The 16,945-nt window shown below is 33.1% G+C and overlaps 1 protein-coding gene and 1 pseudogene across 1 annotated transcript; both read right to left on the bottom strand.

The window, feature by feature from the left end:
* Positions 1 to 110: 110 nt before the first annotated feature.
* Positions 111 to 5,611, bottom strand: LOC18586841 (Nuclear transport factor 2 (NTF2) family protein). Its single transcript, XM_007010409.3, has 7 exons — positions 5,453 to 5,611; positions 5,190 to 5,301; positions 3,942 to 4,025; positions 2,259 to 2,298; positions 1,507 to 1,575; positions 1,286 to 1,395; positions 111 to 562 (listed from the first exon to the last, which is right to left on the bottom strand). Exons 1-7 carry the CDS (start codon positions 5,574 to 5,576, stop codon positions 427 to 429), a joined length of 675 nt encoding a protein of 224 aa, XP_007010471.3. The 5' UTR covers positions 5,577 to 5,611; the 3' UTR covers positions 111 to 426.
* Positions 5,612 to 13,487: 7,876 nt separating this feature from the next.
* On the bottom strand, positions 13,488 to 14,407 carry LOC148760411 (uncharacterized; annotated as a pseudogene).
* Positions 14,408 to 16,945: the final 2,538 nt, after the last annotated feature.

Raw genomic sequence — 16,945 nt, 5'->3', positions numbered from 1 at the left:
GCAATGAAAGATCCAAAGGCTTCTTCTGGTTGACTGTATCATAGCAGGAACATTAGTCATCCAGTCACATTACTTATTCTGAATACTGTTCATTAAGAAGTAGTACCATATGTTTTCAATCAGCAAAGTATGATTTCAATGTACTATAAGGACAGATTCTTGTATGCAATCAATCTTATAAGTACAGAGTTATAGCCTGATGATCACCAACTTATTATTAGGCAAGTCTCTGGGCACCATATGGTTTTTAAATTGAACTCATGGATATGCTTATTTGTATTCACATAACTGACACCAAGGAAATGCTAAACTCGTATCACTAAAAATCTTTGAACTGTACCTACTAAGAATATGCTTCCACGACACTCATGCACGCATTTGACTTACAGCGTATAACACATTTCTTTCTATATTTTGGAAGTGATATTATCCTGTTGGGTCCTTCCCAAAACCCATCAAAGCATGAGTTGCTAGCATTGAACCTCTGCGAGTAAGTTCCATAATTCGGCCAACAAGTGGAAGATTAACTGTTTCTCTGTTCCGAAGAGGCTTTTTGTCCCACCTGCAAAAGAGTTGCATGAAACTTGAGTCTTTACCAAGAACAGATGAACAGAACATGTGAAGTAATGATTACAGCTATGCAATGAAAACTTAGTCCATCATTTCCTATTTGATTCACGGATCAAGAAGGATATCTGTCATAAAAACTAACATGCATATGAATGAGAATCAACTCATTAATGCATTTATACTGCTACAAAAATTGATGACAATAATTAAACCCTGAACTTAAGAGAAAAGCCACTGTCTCTTATCACAAGAGTTTCTTAGGCACTCTTCCAGAAAATATTAGAGTCAGCAAGAGAGGCTATAAAGTTTACTCAATGCAGGCAGGCTAGTTTAGGATAAAATCACATTGATCATAGTTCAGCAACTTGGGAATCAATGTTTTCCAGAAATTATAAGAGTTGCCATACTACTTTTATGCATTTACAAAATGGAAATTCATCAATCTGCTATCAGCACCCTAGGGCAGTTTCATTTCATCAATTAGCGAAAGTACTCATGTATCTGAAAATAAAACCATAGAGATCTCTTCTCACCATTTTTGGCTTTAAGGGAGAAATCTCAAGTATATGCTGACAATGTATTACCTCAAAGTTATGCAATCCATATTCCATTTTCTAAACTTTTTGATTTTGTAGAACAATGGATCCCAAATTTTAAATTAGAATATTTGCTTAACTGCGAGAAATACCACAAAGTTTGAGAGTTTGGTGCATACCAATCTTCATGACGAACAACTTTCCCATCCTCAACATACAGCCTGATCAGTGATATCATATCTATTTTTCTCCCCAAGAACTTGTAATGTTGCTTGTTGTCAATTAATATCTGGATTCAATAGCCAGAAACCTCTAGCTATATCAACAATCAAATCCAAAAAAAGTAAAAAAGGAAATGAAATGGGGAATCTTCAAAGAATATTGCATATAAATTTCAGACCTCTTGCTTTCCATCTGAAATTACTTTCTCTGTGACACTATATTCAACAATTCTTGATTCACTAAAAACCTGACAGATTTATAAAAAACAAAATTTTGTTATCACAAGGATTGAGAGAAGCTGTTTAAAAGAAGATAATTAACCTTTTTTCTTCACACCATCTCTCTAGAGCAACAATGTGATGAATTTTGACCAGTTAACACATGCATTTAGAATTGGATTCAGAAATGAAATAAAAGATAGAGAAAAAAAAGTAATATGTTTTGTCTTCATTTGGGTAGTAGACAGTTTCCATAAAACCTCTCCTATCACATAAAATAGCAGCTTCGACAGTAAATATTTTTGTAAATAAACATCATGAACATGAAATATGATATCAATCACTTATTTATATTTGTTTTGTCTCCATGCTAAACCTAAATACATTAAAAAAAATCAATGAATAAGCTTTATACTAAATTAAACTAATTACTGTTTAACAATAAGAAGTTAGCACAACAGGGGAGGAAACAAATTAAACAATCTAAAGTAAAATGCTGTCATGCCAAGGATTTATTGAAGCACTTTGCCAAATAGCCTCAGCTATAAAAACTTATAGCATGAATGTCACTAGCAAGTTTTAAGGGGAGGGGCTCAAATTCTTGGCACAGAGTTGAAAGGCCTCAAAAGCGCAAGAGATAATTGTTTGCTTAATATCTTTCAGATGATGAAAGATCCACAGTAATGATAGGTGATAGAGGAGTTGATGAAACCTTAGACAGTGAATAAAATGCTGATTTGATCTGCTTCACTCTGTAGAAACAAACATAACATTTATGTAAGGCAGAATGAGATGATATTTAGTGTTATAACCTGATAAAGTCAAAAGTTGCAGCAAAGAGGTGGCTAGTAATCAAGCGGTCAGATTGCAAATTACAAGACATATTATCCTTCAAACCAATTTTGTGAACAAAGATCAAAGTCTGCTAAAAATTTAAGGTCCACCAACTAGGAATTGCGGATCTAGGTATTAACGTCCATGAGTTAATATATAATATCAACATTCTTCAAAAGTTAAAAAGATATACTAATATCAATTTTGTCATCCACAATCACCATCTGCTTAATATAAGAATAAAAAATTCACAAAGATTAAAAGATTATACTAATGACATGATTAAAAGAACAGAGATTTGTTCAATTTAGTTACTAAATTAGTTCACTTTAAATTAAATATTAATCCGCTTTCAACTTTTAAGCAACTAATCCATAAAAGAGTAATCCTATACTTATTTCCCACAATACTCAATCCCAAGCCAGCTGCAAAACATATTTTTTAAAGCAAATAGAAAATAAGAATTGTTTTGCAGATTCATTTATTTGTTTTTTGTTAATTATGTCATGAAAGAAACAATGCTTGTATCTTGAAGGGTATGCATAAACTAAATAAATATTCTAGAAATTAGCTTATGACAAATCATATATGTAATAGAGAAAAACCCAAAATAACTTGTTTAAGGAAAAGAAAACTTCACTCCCACTTTTGAAAACATTGTAGAAGAAGAAAGTGTTACTTCACCACAAAGAAGTAAGTACGATTTGGTAGAGCTGCCCTAATAATTTAGCTTATCTTAGTTTTTCTGAAATCATGGTTGCATTACTATTAATATACTCAGCACAACTTATTGTAATAAAATGTTGAGAACTACTATGTCCTCACCCCATAAGAATAACAGCAAATGCCAGAACTGATCTTTACTCATATAATTTATTAAATAACTATTCGAGAAAAAAAATATTAAGCTATTAGATGGGATTCAAAAATAGTTTTTAGCCTATGACAATACCAAAGCCATTCCTTACAAAAACCTAATATGGGAATTTAGCATTAGCTATCATTAAATCCTAGCTTTTCCATCAACAATCACACTTTTACCAAGATATCTGGTACCTAAATGTACTGGGTTTGTCTCACTGGCTACATCTATTGGTCGAAAAGAAAGAGCGAAGGAAAATTAAAAATAAATAAATAAATAAGGAAATAAGAAAGAACAAGAAAACAATAAACTCCAACTTAGCAGCCACATTGGAAACTTTGGCCACATGGACAATTCCATGTATCCAATTTTTTGACATGTGGCAGCCATTAATCACATCAATGGCAGTCACTAAAGTCCTTCATTAGTTTGCCTTCATTCATCAAATTTGGTAAGCTGATATCCCAAATTTGTTTGCAAATTTTATAAAGGTTAAATTCAACTGTGGATATTTAGCCTGGAAAAAATAAAGCAAAAATTGTGATTGCTTAAAGTGGATGAAAACCAAGTTTAATAGCATGCATAAACTCTATGTATGACTCATCAAAGGCAACAATTCAGAAGAATCTTGATTCTAATCCATTCATCAAGACAGCCATAGTTCACTTCAAACCAAAATTTTCAAGTTTCAGTACAAACCCATGGGCACACATGAGTGGGTCTTCAAAAGAAGCATCCACATGATATATTTCGAAGTCGCGTGATGTGGCACAAGATCCATACCTGAACAGATCCATCAAAAAGTTGTCATAAGCACTATGATGTCATTATTGAGTATTTGACAAGAAAAAGTTTGCAAATCAAATGAGAACCAACACAGAAACCCAAAACAATAAAACTGCTGTATCTGTGAGAATTTACAATTTGTTGGGAAGTGAATCTCATGTAAACTGCATTAATATGTTTCATGAAAATTAAACATTTGCAAGAAAATATTCGTACAAATTGTTCAAAATTCAGCTGAAGGCATATGAGTTGACTGTTAAGCAAACAAGCCTCCACCAGTGCAGCAGTAACAGCCAGATGCCTTATCTCTATATCCAACACAATTTTGAGCCTTCAGCTAGATGTTTCAATTTGCATAAGCCGCTAATCATTGTATAAGGTGCTCTGGCAGCAATGAACCAATAGCATGCAGTGGAAACTAAAGTAAATAAGCACAAGGTCACATACTTCCATTTCAGCATGGTCATGCCATTCACCCATAAATGGCTACAAAAATGTATTATTTGGCAAGAGAATTCATAAAATCGAATGAAAAGTGACATGTTATAAGGGACAAACAAGCATTCTTATAAACGAATTTGTATATTATCGAATCAATCAATCCCACAACTCAAGCCACAAGCCCATAAGAAACTTATCCACAATCCACTTATTCATTAAAACAATAACCTTATTGCCATGATTAGCTTCAATTTCCAGGTCCTTCTATTTGTAATAAAAGCTTCACAACATGTACACTGCTGACAACAATTAAGAAGTCAGATTGGAAGTTAAACAACAAAACATGATTTGCAAGAAAACTGGGTAGACCTTTATCCAGTCAGCTACATATGACAAGGATTCCTACCTTAACTGGCAGTGAACAAACATGACTTGAAGATGAATATTAACTTTAACCCAATGATAGATGTTTGCTTCGAACTTAACTATTGTGTTGTGAGACAGTTTTTTAGTGACATAAAGTCAGAAATGAAAAGCAAACTAGATAACATTCTACGCCAAAAAAAGTCAGACTACCTCAATCCTCAAACTAAAGATTATAATATTCCTTTGCTTGTTTCCCTTTCTCTCAATATCTTTTGTTTACTGATACCTATACACTGAACACATACATATAACAGAAAGCTGCAATGGTAAAGGAACAGAGAGAATAGAACTGACAAGTTAAGAAGGTGAGGCATTATATGATCAGAAAGACGCTTCATTTTCATTGAATCAGAGTCACATGCTTCCTTTCCCGCACATTCTGCTTCTCTCATGGAATCCCTTTTGTCTTAATCACCAAAGAAACCCACAATGCAGATGTCAGGGAACAGAAGAAAGGACAAACAATCAAGACCATTCGTTAATTCTTTAAAAGAAAAAGAAAAGCGAAACGAAATAGAAAGATGGACAACAAATGAGCAACAAGAGAAAAGAGAAACCTTCTAGCTTTGAGTATTCCACTTTCTCCATGGAAAATTCTGAAATTTTCTTGGCAGCCAAACCGCAAGTGGAGAGTTGAGAAGGAAATTTGGAGAAGTTGTGAGGACGAAGAGCGAGGGTCATGGTTTCAAACACAGCCACGCGGCAGCAGCTTGTCCATTAGCAGGTTTTATAGCGACGCAGTGGCGGACTTGTTCGCTGAGTTATTTGCTGACTTGTATGTTTTATTTCTTGGATCGGGTCCCACCCAGTAATTTTCCATGCTAATTATTTGTTTTTTTTAAATCTTACCGCCGTTAGCTTAAGACTTTTTACCGTTATCTGTTTTATTTGTTGCTCAAGATCACAAGCCGCTATTCCTTTGGTGAGAAATTAACCTAAGTGCAAGCTATGCAAGAGGTCACTGCTGTAGCAATTGGTTCACAGCGTTGGAAGTCATTTCTAGGCTTGTAGATGTCTAAAAAGGTAAGTGTCATTGTCACGGTCCGAGTGTTCAATCAAGCAGGCCAGTAGCTCGAACAGGCCAATAACCTAAGTAGGCCAGCAACCCAAGCACACCAACAGTGTAGGCAGGCCAGTAACCCAAGCATGCTAGCAACGCAAGCAAACAAACAACCCATGTAGTCTACCCATTGGCTCGATAGACAGGAGGCTAGCTCATTTGCGCACCCTTTTGAAAATGTAGATAGACTGATGTAACTTTAAATTCAAGTGTAAATAAAGTGAATGTTCAAATTTGAATGTTTTAATCATTTATTTTAAATTTTAATTATAGATAAAAAAGATAATGGGGTTAGCTATGTCAATAAATACACCCTCTTATGTTCATTTGTAAAGCATGTTAAGTTTGAGAATAATAACTCATTCTTCTCAAGCTTTTTTCTCTTCTTTATGTATTATTGGTATCGAAATTGACTTAAGCTTAACTTGAAGTGTATTTCAAAGTTCAAATTTACAAGAAGTTGAGCTAAAATTTAGACATATGATAGTTGGTATTAGAGCAAGTCGATTAGTGGAAGAGAGAAATGGCTTCAACAGTTGACCAGTCTTCACCCACCTAGGAGATAAGGGAGACTCAAGTGCTACCAAGTGAGGTAAATCAAATTTGAAGGTATGTTGTCTACTTTAGATGGTTGAATGATGAAGGTAAAGGGGTTCAAGGACTAGTAGAAGACATGTTGATGAACCAATGAAATGCCATGCTAGAGGTATTGATCTAGGCATTCAGGAACAAGGTAAATGGGCTTAGGGACGAGCTCACTACACTCAAGACAACTAGAAAAGGTGGTGTGCCTACTATCCAAATGGGGACTCAATAAAAGGTGTCCAAACCCAAAGAGTTTCGAGGCTTAAGAAGGTTAAAGAGGTCAATAATTTCTTGTGGGGTTTGGAGCATTATTTTCGAGACATGAGGATCATGGAGGATGCCATTCACATCAACACTACCACAATATATCTAATGGACAAAGCTTTTCTCTAATGGAGGTGTTGATACAATGACAAGCTTAAGGGAGTGATCATCAACACTTGGTGATCATTGACACTTAGGAAGCATTCTAAAAGAAGCATCGATAACAATTCTCTCCCGAATATGCCAAGGACAAAGCAAAGGCGAAGTTACGTAGGCTAGTACCAAAAGGGGAAATGTGTGAGTACGTGAAGGAATTTTTTGATTTTGTATTGCAAGTAAGGGACTTGAGTGATTAAGAAGCCTTGTTTACATCTATGGATAGGTTGAAGTCATGGGCAAAGCAAGGGCTTTAAGTTGAGATATGTAAAACCTCACATGAGCCATAATAGTGGCCAAAGGTCTAATTAAGGTTTGCCCATCTCAACCTAAAGAGAAGGTTGACAATAAAGGAAAGAAACATAATGAGTCAAAAGAAAAGGTTGAGCAAAAGCCAACACATCATTAGGCTAAGGCATTTGTCAAGGGAAAGGGCAAAGAAAGGAAGCTCACTAAATGTTTCTTTTATTAAGATCACACTAGACGAGGGACTGCCCCAAGGGTAATGAAAATCCTTTCTTTTATCCTTGTAACTCCATTAAATAAAAAAGGAATAATGCTTTTATAAAATTCTTGAGTTATTCAAGAAAATTCAAATAATCCATATTCTTTTATTATGTTCAATTGAATTCTTGTACTACTATTTTTGATCAAATAGATACTTATGACTAATGACTGACTAATTGTTATCAATAATAAAATCAATTGTCATTTTTATGTCATATGATGTTAACATGGAAGGTGAAAAATATCATATAACCATGTAATAATACTGTATCAACATATCACGTCGTTATCTACTATGGCATGTTAACATGCCACATCAGTGGGAAAAATTCCTATAAATATTACATGCGAGAAAAATTCAAGGTGCTTCAACAATGCCAAGATTGAGTTAGATATATTTTATTAATATATTAAATAGATAGATGAATATATCTCTTAAGACATGTGTGTCGAGGGCTCTCCTAAGAAAAATTCGTCACCAACAATTCTTGATGATCGATCTTGCAAAAAAGTTCGATTACATGAGAATTCTAGTTCTAATGTGGCCTTAATAAGGGATTCGATGGTTGTGTACAACAACCCTTTATTCAAAGACATTTTAATGCATTCAGATGGTGATGATTAATCATCAGACGAGAACATGGATTCTGAAGATGGGTCAAGGGATAAGACTAGTAATTTTAATGATAGTGATTTGGAAAGTTTCAAGAATGAAGTAAATAAGCTAGATGGCTTTTTATTTGATACGATGGATGGTATTCCGTCGATCAAAATATCAAAGTGAAAATAAGAAGAACTAGATAAAAAACGTAGAAATCTGTGATTGTAAGACTTCTAGGTCGTACCATTGTATACAAAACTTCATGCGAAAAACTTGCAATTTTATAGGCACCAAAAGGAAATTACAATGTGGTAGATCTTGATGATGAGATTTTCTAGTGAAATTTATCTCAATGCACTTCTTGAAGGCCCTTAGGTAATATAGGGTCATTACTTAACATTGAATCCTTGGACTCCGTCTTTTTCTTGAAGGACTCAAGATTTAAAGACTGTGGCTGCCTAGGTTCGTTTCCCTAGTGTGCCTCTACATCTATACCGTGAATTAGTCTTGAGACAAGCTACATCTCTTCTTGGGCATCTAATTAAGATTGATTACTGTTAGCTTTATAATTGATCCTTTCTTTTAATATGACAAAAGCTAATTATCAAAATTTTAAATGCCTAATGCATTTGGACTTTAAAGTAAACCAATGACTTTGATTGCCAAATAGGTTAAGTAGTTAAGTTCAATATTTATTAAGAGGTTAATACTAACTTGAAGTATCAAGACCTAAAGAGAAGCTATTGAGATTGAGATTAGTTTGTTTATGTATGTCTCAAGAAACAGCCAAAAGAAGAAGGTGTATTAAGACTAGTTTGAACGGTATTCGACATTCCACTCAAGAAGAGTTATATTTCCAAAGAACAAATACTGAAGTATTGAGAAAAAAAGCATCAAGTATTGAGACAACTTTTCAATAGTGCAGAATTATAGAAAGCAAGGATTTGTGTGTTGAGACACACTTTTAGAATTTTGATACCTTACCTTCAAACTTCAGATTCCAAAAAAAAAGTCTAAATGTATCGCGAAGGAAGATTTACAATATCAAAACAACACCTTCAGAGAGTGAACAACAAAAATGAAGTGCCTATATATCGAGGCACACTCTATCAATATCGAGATCAGAACTTCAAGATTCAAAATTCAAAATCATCAAGTAAATCATTATCAAGATCAGTTTGCAAGAGTATCAAGATGACATCTCATGAGATGAATTCCAGAAAGCAAACTGAAATGTATCGAGACTTAGGGAATATGTATCGAGACAATGCTTAGTCAAAATTGTGCATGGAAGATAAAAGTATTAAGAAAGGCATTTTAAGTATCGAGCTATCAGCAAGCCAGGAACTTAAAGTATTGAGACCCAATTCGCACATATTGAAACATCCTTTCAGATAAGCTAGAAAAAGATAAGGATAACGGCCAAAATTTTGCAATTCAAAAGCCTAATGGCTAGTTTAAGATCTCTAAGTATAAAAGGAATGTTGAAACTCCTTTGTGAGTTGAGAGAGTACATTGAGAAGAAATTCTAGGCAAAAGTGAATCCTTTAATAGAAAATTCCTCAGTCTCACTCTTCAAACTCAATGTTCTCATCCTTGTTAATTATTGAGCTAAACTCCAACCCTTTCATCAAGACTTCAAAATCCTCTCTCCAATAGTCATTGTTGTATTCTACCTATTCAGAGGCAAACTCCTTGAGCATCACTTGCATTTTTTGTAATCTCTTGCAAAGGTTATACCTTACCCTTGAAAAAGTAGAGAGCTTAAAAGTGGTTATACCTTAACCCTTGAAAAGGTAGTTGTATAGGTTCTACTTGATCCTTCAAAATGCAAGTGATAAGTTCTACTTGATCCTTGAAAAAGCATGTGATAGGTTCAGTTTGATCCTTGAAAAGCAAGTGTAAAGGTTGTGCTTGAACCCATGAAAAAGCTCTTCGTATTGGTTATACTTCAGCCTTGAAAAAGTATTTGAGTTAGCGGATTTCTAACTCTTCAGTGAGTTGAGGGAGAGAACGTAGGCATCAAGGCTAAACTTCTATAAATCTCTTGTGTCTTTTGTGCTTGCCTGATTTTTTTATTTGTGTTCTTACTTGCTTATCATTTCAAAGCTTTCTAACATAGGTCACTAAAAAACTGTTTTTGCTTGATTTCTAAAGGCTTTTTGTTTTTTATTTTCAAAAGAATTTTTAATTTGCACAAAAAAAGGGATTTTTCAAAGAGATTTCAAAATACTTAATTTACCCCTTCTTGAGTTTATTCCTTTGAACTTAACGATTCTAACAATTACAATAAAAGAAAAGAAAAATGTGGGAAATTTGCTTGTATATTAATTGAACTTGATATTTCTAAATCACTTTTGCCCAAGTTCTTTCTCAATGAACAACCACAACCATTTGAATATCAGGGGTTTCCCTGTGTTTGCTTCACATGTGGAATTTATGGGCATTCAAAAAAAGTTTGCACCACTAAACCTCAAGCACCAATTAAAGTTAAAGAGGGAGGAGAACAAATAGCAATGCCATGTAGGAAGAATCACCGTTTGTGCATAGATGTTATTTGCTAGTAAAAAATTGCATGGAAGGGAAACCAAACAAGGCACTGATTGGAATTCAAATTTTGGAATGCAATCTCACCAAGCATCTCAATATATAGTTTTACTAGATGAAAATGGGACTGAAATTGAGACTACGAGAAAAGTAGACTTAGTTGGAAAATCTACCTTCCATGGAGAGAATTCTTCTACCAAGACTAATCATAAAAAGACTAGAAAGGAAATCTTAATCAGCATGGGAAATCTTGTTGCTTTGAAATGTTTCACGTAAAAAAAAGGTCATTTATTGACAAAGATAAACAAGTGGGGAATGCCTCCAAGGGCTTCAATGTTGGAATTATAGATAAACCCATAGATAATGATCTTTGGTCAACATTGGAGTTTAAAGCTAAAGGAAAAAGTGTTTACTCAGACGTGGGGTGAAATAAGAATCAGATCCAAAACCCATACAAAATAAGGTCTCTAAGGAGGTAAGTCTTGACATTATTGAAAAGTTGAGTGAGCTCTTTCCCCAAAGGTCAAACAATAGAAAACGTTGATCATATTCGAACCCATGCAACTTATTCAAGATGAAAATGCTTTGTCATAGATAGTAACATTGAACTTTTCAAAACTATTGAACTCTTCAAAACATTCTGCAATCAAGATAGCTCACCCTTTGAATGTGAAACCCACCACTTCCACATCTTCTTTACAAAGTCAGACATCACGTCTTTCTGCTAAGAAAATGGGAGGCGTTGTCATTCATTGAAAAAAAAGAAAATCTCTAGATAAAAAGAGGGTAGTTCGAATTGGTCGTGTGGTGATTAAAAAAAAGTCTAAACTGAAATCCTCAATTTCATTTTATTGGTTAAAAATGGGTCGAAACTAGGGACTATTTCTTTAGGAACTAAGGTCAAGTTGGCCGTTGTCTCTAGGTGCAATCCTAGTTTTAAGATAAATCTGATGACTGATGGGATAAAGAAATCCAAGTAAGTTTCTTATGTTCTTTCTTTGTTATTTATTTTTCAAGGATTTTAGATTATTTGTTTATAATTATCAAGGAGCTGGTGGTAAGAATTTTGTCAGAACAATGAAAGATTTTGTTTGTCAATATCAACTCAAGGTGTTGGTTTTAGTTGAACCTTATATTAGTGAGGGTTTTCACAAATAAAGCTATTGGGAATCTTGGGTTTGACAGATCTCATTGAGTAAAAGCTTTAGAATTTTCTAGTAGCATTTAGGTTTTATGGAAAGAGGTATTCACATCTCAATTATCCGCAACCACTTTTAATGTTTGTATATCTTTATCCATCATTCATTTGTTTCCACTTATGGTTCGTTTGGTAACCATAAAATAAGTTACTGAGGAAAAATATTTTCTATGTAAAATATTTTATAGGAAAATTTAATATTTTCTATTATTTGTATAAACTATCAAAAACATTTTTCATTGTTTGGATCATCTTTTGGAAAATATTTTCTTCCATCACTAAAATTATAAAAATTATATAAGAACCAATTTTCTAACATTTTTAGAGGTTTGAAAATATTAATATTCATTAATTGTACATAACATCTAAAATTTAATTTTCAACATAAACTATGATATAACAATAAAATACCTAAAAATCTATACATCAATCAAAATTAATAATCCTACATAATAAAAACATTCTACATTAATAATAAAACATATCATTTATTATCTTACAAATTCATACTGCATATATAATTAAAAACATCTAGAAAATATCCAACACACATCCTGCAAATCAGAAAATCTAATTGTTAGCCCCACAAAACATGAAATTGTCTAGCCAAGCTCTTTTTAGATTGTTGCTCTTGACCATGAATGCCCTTGCTTGGTTCTTATGCTCCATTAAATAATCAAATATAGAGATAAAAAAGTGCTCATCATACCCATCCATACTTATCACTTGAGCATAAAGAAAACTATCATCAATTTTATCATCACTTAACCTTTTGGATAGCAGATGCAATCTCTCCCAAGTTTTCTGACAATGAAGTTCCCATTGATGAAAATGATTGGCTCTCTCTCATCTTCTTATCAACAACCTTGTCCAAGTCTATTGGCATTGCATCAGCTTTGGTATTAGTCTGAAAATCTATATCAGCAAATGATTTGGCCAAGTTCCCAGTTGCCATATCTTTTCCAACAACTAATGCCATTTCATTAAACATGTCAATCTTCTTGTTGATGAATGGTTCATGCTTAGGATGTTCTTGCAATTATATTAAAAAAAGGAATTAACTTTCTAATATACAATATGAAAAGTGTATGATAAAACTTAAATAAAAAATTAAAAAAAATATATACAAATCGTGACTTAATCCTTATACACCTATCTGTTTGTAGTGATCATCTTGAGGTTGCCATCCCAAGCAAATCCACTATTGGCTAAAATTTTTTGAATAGTATTCTTTGTATTTTTCACTATCTTAAGATGATTTTCCAATTGGTTTGTCTCACATTGGACATTAAAATTTTCATTTATAGCTTGCACTACTGAAGTGTATCAGGAGGCATTAATGACATTGGAAGGCTTATTTCCTTTTAAGCCTCATCAGCAAGGATCTCAGGTAACATATGCTCCATAGTTTTTATCCACCGAAATTACTTTGGCTTTAGCATCTCTACCATAATGAATTTTATTAAAAACAAATAAGTCACAAAAAATACAATAAATAATCATACATAAACATATATGCTAAACCAATAATAAAGATAAAAGTACATAAAATGTTAACAACAACTTAAATGTTCAATTCAACAATTTCAAACAAGTCAAAACGTACATAATATAAACCTTTGCAACATATCAATGTTCAAAACATAAAATAGAAAACAGAAATCAAAATAAAAATTACATTCTCCTAGCCCCATAATCAATCCACATAGCATATGAAATTTCATCTCTTTTGGTCATCCATTCTCTAGTTACTTCTCTTTCTTCACAAGCTGTTAGAATAATTCTTATCCTTTCAGACTTTATGTCATCTAATGATAATTGATTAAGTAAGTCACTAGGATCAACTCCATTATGTGGTTATGGAGGACACAATAGCATAAAATGATATCTACTTGTGTGTCATAATTCCAAAATGGTTCGAAATCTAACACAAGAAAACGTTTCTTCAAAATCTCAAATACTTGTTCAACAGTTGTTTGCAATGACGAATGGTGAAGATTAAAAAGTTCCTTTTTATTTTTAGGACAAACATTACTAAACTCTTTCAAATGTTATTGAACACCTTTATATGGACTTATAATTTCATTTTGAATGCCATATCTAATATCAGCAAGATAATATTTGCTTACAAGTTTACAAATATTATATTATTGCTAAATAAATTAGTTATCAAATAAATGACAATTTTTAAATTTTTAAAGTTCATTATTTAACCTTTCATAATTCTAAATCCTCTTGGCTTGAAAGTGCATTGCTCAAAATGCGAGAATCATGTGCATTGCCTTCCTAACCAGCAAGTGCAAAGGTAAATTTCAAGTTAAAACTGATTGTAGCTAATCATTTTATTTGGTTCCCCTTTTTCAACTATAAAATCTTCCTTGAATCTCAAATGGCACAAAAGCACGAACATAAGTGTCATTTAATGCTCCCACACAATCCTATTATTATTGTACAATTTAATTATAAATCTTTTTTATAAAAATAAAAAAGAAAAAAAAGAACTAACTAACATTAATTTGTACCTTAAAGTATGGATAAAATCTGTGATTATTCCTTTTCTCAAATAAAGTGGAATCATCAGACAGCCTTATCATATCCTTATGTAATTTTAATACTGCTTTCAAGACAATTCTAAAGTATCGATAAATTGTCTCAATTGATCTAAAATATCTTGATCCAATCACTCGCAACCTTACATTATGATCAATTATATGCAAAAATATAATCACTTGTTCTCCCATAGACACATATCTACCTAATTGTAACAAATTGTTCCTATTAAGAATGTCACACAACTTAAAAAATGCTAGTGGTCTTATCCTAATTTGGTTCATACAATGGAGATCACCTCTATATAAAATACCATTAATGTATAGCTCTCTCTCGTGATCTCGATTGACACTAGGCTCACTAGGTATATAGTTCTTAGATATATATATCTTTCAATTGAAACAACTCCAAAAGCTAGTACTGATGTAGCTACACCTATATCTACTGCGTACAAAGATTTTTTTATCCATCTACAAGACATAAATACAATTTCACACACACACACACACACACACACACACACACACACACACACACACACACACACACACATATATATATATATATATATATATATATATGTTTAAAGAAATTGCCAAATAGAGCTGCTGGAAATTACACCACAAAACAAGGGACGAGAAGGAATAACAACTTAGCAAAGACAAACCAAATTAAGATCTACAAAGGCTTGAACTCATATTGGTCATTAGTACTTAATTTTCCCCTTTAAACCAATACTTTTTGATGCATAAATTGAAAACATTAGGATGAAGTAGCTCTATAGGCTATTTATCTCCATGAATACAGAATAAACTCCTAATGACATGAAAATGAAAGTGGTTCAAGAATCTAGACAAAATCGAGAAACAGATAGAGAGATCATACAACCATTCAATTTCTAATATTAATTAGAACCAAGATGCACTGCCAGTATATAGATCACTCAGCATTCGCTCACAACATAGACTCAAGTTACATACTATTTCAACCATTTCAAACATACTGACCACATTTAATAGGTAATACATCAGAAAAACTTTTGAATGCATATTGAGTTTTTATAAATAAAAACAAAAACAAAACAATACAAAAGAGAGAAACACAAGGTGGCAGGGTGTGACAGAATGCAAAGCCAGATAAGATGATAAGAAAATTCTTAGGAAAATAAGGACATGTAAAAAGTTACTTATCTTTCTTTCAAGTGGATATATTTCTCATATTGCATCATGGTGCAAAGTAAAAGATAAGGATTCTCATATCAAAATTACCAAATGCAGCTAAAACTTTGGGTGGAAGGGGGGAACTACTTGATAAATATTGAAAGAACATAACTTCGTAATAAATATTCAAAGAATATGAGAGAGAGAGGGAGACAGGAAACTAGTCCTGGATCATGCATACACCAATAAGCATTACTACTTTCTCAAACAATTACCCTCAAGTATTGTTAATGTGAGACCTAGATCTTTATAGACTCGTAACTAGGTGTAGATGCGATAATATAGGCTAGGGGCAATTTCGTCATTTCCTTAGTGAGCCCCTAGAAGTAGACTTTCAAACAATATTGAGGCCTAAGTAGGCCTAAGGCAAAGATGAATGATGAAAATAAGGGTAAAATGATGAAAGAAATAAAAATAATGATGATTTCCAAGGTAAGGGCAAAATGGTCATTTTTCATCTTGGGTCAAAATTTTAAATTTTCATAAACTCGAGTATTTTTAGACTATTATGGACGTGGTCTCAGTGTCAAAAGAGTAAAAAGATTGCATAAAGGATTAAAGAAGAACAAGCTAACTTGCTAAGGGCATTTTCGTAATTTAAGTGGAGGTAGATAAGCTTAAGCTAAAAATATCATTCTTTCCAGTAGCTTCTTGTTCTTTTTCCTTCCATCTCACGTTTGTTTCCCCTTCCATGGAAGCTTGTTATGAAACCTCCATAACCTCTCTCAAGATAGCTCCAATCTTCATACTTTTGTGCATTGTTGCATAGAACGATTGTGCTCTTTCACTTTCTCACTTTAAAACCCTTGAAAAATCTTACTTCCATACTTTCTCTCACTAGTTATGTCACGACTCGATTTCCAAGACGTGACCGAAGCATGGACTCAATGGACGTAGTCCATTAAGCCCAAGCAAGCCTATTTACGTAATCCTGCTCATGATTCCATCAATTATTCTTAAAGTCACCTTTCATACTTCCAATCTATAAGTACCTAATTAATATGCTGTAGTAATCAAAAACTGCATTTCACATTACCCAAATAATGTTAACCATTGCCAACTAGTGGTGGCATTACCCGTCACAATATACGTACATTGTCTAAGACACATATCTTAATGCTTTACATCACATGAACGTATACACAAACAAAATGATTCTTGACTTCTAGCGGAATGACCAAGGTGAAGGGACAGCTATTGAATGCCAACATACCTACCAACAAAGATGAAACTATGTGGACACCTCGATCTAGGTTCCAATTGCCTCCTGATTTGAAAACATGAAGTTGAAAACAGTGAGTACAAACTTAGTGAGTGAACATAAGAAGGGAACAAGCAACAACAAGGAAAGTTGATAATCAT

The sequence above is a fragment of the Theobroma cacao genome, chromosome 10 (genome assembly GCF_053813885.1).
Source record: "Theobroma cacao isolate CCN51 chromosome 10, ASM5381388v1, whole genome shotgun sequence".
Taxonomy (NCBI): Eukaryota; Viridiplantae; Streptophyta; class Magnoliopsida; order Malvales; family Malvaceae; genus Theobroma; species Theobroma cacao.
This window is presented reverse-complemented; position numbering and strand designations above follow the sequence as displayed.

What these genes read in the sequence shown, in the direction of transcription:
- LOC18586841 (XM_007010409.3), bottom strand. Translation starts at nt 5,576, where the DNA reads ATGACCCTCGCTCTTCGTCCTCACAACTTCTCCAAATTTCCTTCTCAA. An exon ending in ATGCCTCACCTTCTTAACTT is followed by an intron (nt 4,026 to 5,189) that starts GTCAGTTCTATT and finishes GGATCTGTTCAG; the next exon opens with GTATGGATCTTGTGCCACAT. An exon ending in CCACTCATGTGTGCCCATGG is followed by an intron (nt 2,299 to 3,941) that starts GTTTGTACTGAA and finishes TTGTTTCTACAG; the next exon opens with AGTGAAGCAGATCAAATCAG.